This window comes from Orcinus orca, chromosome 3, assembly GCF_937001465.1.
Source record: "Orcinus orca chromosome 3, mOrcOrc1.1, whole genome shotgun sequence".
Taxonomy (NCBI): domain Eukaryota; kingdom Metazoa; phylum Chordata; class Mammalia; order Artiodactyla; family Delphinidae; genus Orcinus; species Orcinus orca.
In genome coordinates this window covers 62,473,462-62,477,760 of record NC_064561.1, presented here as the reverse complement: position 1 = coordinate 62,477,760, position 4,299 = coordinate 62,473,462, and the positions used below count along the sequence as shown (strand labels likewise).

The window sequence follows — 4,299 nt, the reverse complement described above, 5'->3', positions numbered from 1 at the left end:
ACCACAGAGATGATGTGGGTTCTATATGTAGAAACCTGGAGTGGGTTATCTGACTGAAGTCTAACCTATAAAATTGGTAATTAACAGGATTTTTTTTTAATAAATCCATTGAGTGATTTTGAAGCTTGTCAGAAGTGAAACAAAATGTGTGCCCAAAGGAACACAGCTATTATAGAATAGGACTGTCCTACAAAGGTGAAGTTTCTAGAATGCTTTATTTTGTTATTCTGAATTCCACATATATTGTTTGCATACTCACTATGTTCCATTTCTCACCATAGAAAAGTGTGAAGAAAATGGTTTGGTGATACCTATTTTAATTTCCTACTTTTGCTGTAAAGTATTTGGGATTAATGTTTCACGTAAGGTGTAAATCAAACTTTTCTATGCAGATTTCTTAAAGGGAGTGAGGACTTTGTATATTAGGTTGTTTTTTTTTTACTTGAAGTATAGTTGATTTACAGTGTCATGTTAGTTTCAGGTAACAGCAGAGTGATTCAGTTATACATATGTATATACTTTTTCAGGTTCTTTTCCCTTATTTAACCTTATAAGATATTGAGTATAGTTTCCTGTGCTATACAGTAGGCCCTTGTTGTTTATCTGTTTTATATACAGTAGTGTGTGTATATTAATCCCAAACTCCTAATTTATCCCCCCTACCCCCCCATTAGGTTCTTAATGACAGGGTCATTGTAATTACATTGTGTTTTCAATATCTTCATTTTGATCTGGAGCTTATCAGCAAGCTCTTTAAAAATACATGGTTCGTTGGCGTGCTGATACCTGTGCAAGTGTTAAGGTCTGACCTCCCTGTAAAGCCCCCTTGTGCAATGATGATTTCGAAAGCAGCATTCAAAACAAAGACAGCTTTAAGTCTCCAAAACTATCTGAAGTAAAACATAATTGTTTTTATTTGTTTACAAGTTAAAATGTCACACAGTGAAAGCTTACATCGTGCATTTACTATAGATAATGAACATAGAAATCTTTAATTCAAATAGTTCATCACAGTTTTAAAGGTAATCCAATTACATAACTATTGTCTCACAAGACAGTATTTTAGGTACTTGGATTAACTGTGTGTGCTCTTGTGAGCCTTAAAATGAAATATGTTATGAACCAAGGCAAAAAAGCCTTACCTTCTGTGTTAAAAAAGCAAATCATGACCATTTATAAAGAATAAACCAAAAAACCCACAGACTGTACATTAAAAAAAATTCCATCCACAGCATATTTTTATATTTTCTCCACTGCTTGCCCTAAATGCAGTTTTTTTGTTTTTTTTCAGAGAGAACCCCTCAGTGAAAATATCCCAGAATTCCATTAGAGTAACCAAGAATCATGGATAAATGTCTTTATTATATTTAATAGGGGAAGAAATGTTATCATCATCATTGCTTTATTGGGTATGCTTTACCATGCTGTAAATTGAACAGTGATTGCTTGTTATTCAAATTATACTGGTAATACGTTTTGGAACACAGAATTTAATTTTATTGCTTTTTCTGCATTGCCTTGTTTTCTATTACCCAGATTCTCTGTCTTGTGTCCATTGAATTTTCTCTTTTCCATGCTAACTCTCTCTTTCTCTCTTCCTCCCTCCCTTTCTTCCTCTCTCTCTTTTCCCCCACTCCCTACCCCCACCCCACCTTGGGTTACTCTTGATAGTCTTTGTAACTTAAAAACCCGAAGGTATTTTAAAAGTTGGGCACAGTTCATGTTCAGTGTTAGGGCTATGTTTAATGCTCATTTAACAAAAAAGATGATCATCTTTATATTTGAGGGTTACATTCACCAATTAATACCTTTATCATTAACCATAATGGTATGGTTAACCATAACATAGCTTATAGTTTATCTTGAGAGAAAGAAGATTTTGGGAGAAACATTGATTTCAGCTTGTAGAAGATTGTCTCCTGCTACTCTTTGGAAGAGGAGTTAATTGGGAAGAGAATTAAGGGTGGTTATTAAGTTCTTTCTCAAAATCAGAATATACAATATCATGATAGGCTGCTAAAATCCCCAGACTTAGAAACTGAAGACTCACAGAGGTGCTTTAAAAAGATCAGTGAAGCAGATTTTAGTATAAGGCAAAGTCTGAATTTACTTAAACTTAGCCAAAATAAGCCATGGTTTGAAATTAGCCCAGAATTGGAATAAGGTGATGTTCCTTATTCTTCAACCTTCAGTCATGGAAATTCTGTATGGATTTTCATCAAGTAAATGAACATTTCTTAAGCAAATGAAGATAACTCATTAAAGTTTATGTGTTAAAAATCTCAAGTAGAAGTAGATTTTGAGCTCTGGTTATGTGCAGTAAGGTTTGATAGGTGAAGTTAGAGTTAGCAGGTTCAGGAAGAAACTAAACGTAAAGAGATTGAACCTTTGACAGATAAGCTCCACTCCAGCCTGTACATGGCTGGTCCTAAGGACTACCCATTAAAACAGCGATTGTGGACAAGTGACAAAACAGCTGGCCTTTCTAATCACTTGTGACAAAAGCATCTTCAAACAACACAGTTAGTTCTTTGGATAACCAGGTTATAACATAGTTATTCTAATACAGTGTCCTACTTACCAAATTGCACATTTTGGAAATGCAGACTGTGAAGCATTTTTGTAATTCCTAATGGTAATTTTGTTATGGCAAAGTCAACAATACTGATTAGCAGCATTACAAATAAATAACAGTAATCGCAATTTGTTTTGCTTTGAAACTATTTATCACCATCTCCTGTCTCTTGATCTTCGTGTTCCCAGGGGATAGGGTCATTGTCCTGTACACAAGGGACTGTGTCTCTCTCATGCCAAAACTGCTCTACATCAGGGAGAATGGGAATCTCTGCCTTCTCAGCCTTCTCTTTGCTGGATGAGGGAGAGCTAGTTTTCTCTCTCTCTGGGATGGATGATGGGGATTCTGGAGATGGAACATTGTCACGAAGGACCTGTGAGTTACCAGTGGGTGTTTCCTGAGACTCTGAAGCAGTTGGATGTTTTTTTGTTATCATCCATTTCCATAAGCCTTTTAAGCCTTCCTTGAACTCCTCTGACATCACTAGAAAAATGAGAGGATTTGCTGAAGAGATGGAAAACATTAGGACTTGAGACAGGGCTATAAAACCTTGCGGTGGGGCCGGGCCTCCGGCCTTCAGATGCCACATCCACAACCACGCTATCCATTCAGGGAGCCACAGAATAGCGGAGGTGATGGCAATGCTCAGCAACATCACTGTGAGTTGCTTTGAGTGCATCTGGCTTCGAAGATTTTGAGTCTTATTTCCTCGTTTCTGACATTGGCCATAAGCTCTCCAGAAATAAAAGCCGGCAAAGAGTAACGGAAAGCAAAATACCAGGAGAGGGTAGAGCTTACCAAACGTTGACATGAACTCTTCGGCCATAGCGGGTACATCCATGAGGCACATTTCCACACCTGCGTGATGCCTGGTGGTGCTAAAGAACCATTCTGGCAGGGGTAGCAGGCTAGCGACAGCCCAGATGGCTGCCAGCACCGACCAGATGGTGCAGTTGTGGATATTTTCTTGCTTGGCTGGGTCACAAGCATACATGAAGCATACTTTGGCCGCTGCAACGATTGTCAGGCTCTTGGCTGCCATGCATGTGTGGATGAACCAGTCAGAGGACTTGCAGACAAACCAGCCTAGATCCCAAACACCTTTGGAGTATGCTGTAGCTCGGACAGGTGCAGAAAACATCAGGAGAGAGAGATCAGCCAGGCTGAGATTCAGAATCAGGGAGTGGATCATGGATGGCTTTCCTTTCCAAGCACTGTGGAGGAGGATGCCAATCACACACAGATTCCCCACGAAGCCCACCAGGCAGACAGCCACCAAAAGAGCTGGGACTATGGTCCTCCAGTCCTTGGAGTCAGAGGGCAGGTACCCACCGGCAAAGTGGAGGTGAGCAAAGGACCCGTTCATGGTGCTGGAGTTGGAGTCTGCCAAGGCAGCTGTCAGCATACCCCTTTCCATCCAGCTTCTACTTGCAGAAGTTAGCTTCTATTTGCCTTTCTGCCTTGGCTCTTTTGTGTAGGAAGTAAATACGTCATCGTCAGTGTCAACTGACACCTCTGGACCCTCCTCTTGCTTATTTCCTGAGAGCAGACTGTGGAAGAAGTTTGACTCTTCTCTGCTCCTTGCTGCGTGTGCTATTTCTTGCCTGCACTGAGTGACAAGCAGCAGGAGAGCATGGTTGCTGCTCATTAGCAAGTCTAATATCAGATTGTCAGCTCTTTGGAGTAAAAAACTCCCCAATGTACCCATCAATGATAAATGAGGA

The 4,299-nt window shown here is 39.7% G+C and overlaps 1 protein-coding gene across 1 annotated transcript; it reads right to left on the bottom strand.

The window, feature by feature from the left end:
• Nucleotides 1–2,720: 2,720 nt before the first annotated feature.
• On the bottom strand, nt 2,721–4,090 carry GPR151 (G protein-coupled receptor 151). Its single transcript, XM_004280396.2, has one exon. It carries the CDS (start codon nt 3,990–3,992, stop codon nt 2,721–2,723), a length of 1,272 nt encoding a protein of 423 aa, XP_004280444.2. The 5' UTR covers nt 3,993–4,090.
• Nucleotides 4,091–4,299: the final 209 nt, after the last annotated feature.

Coding starts and splice junctions, on each gene's coding strand:
- GPR151 (XM_004280396.2), bottom strand. CDS start 3,992: ATGGAAAGGGGTATGCTGACAGCTGCCTTGGCAGACTCCAACTCCAGC.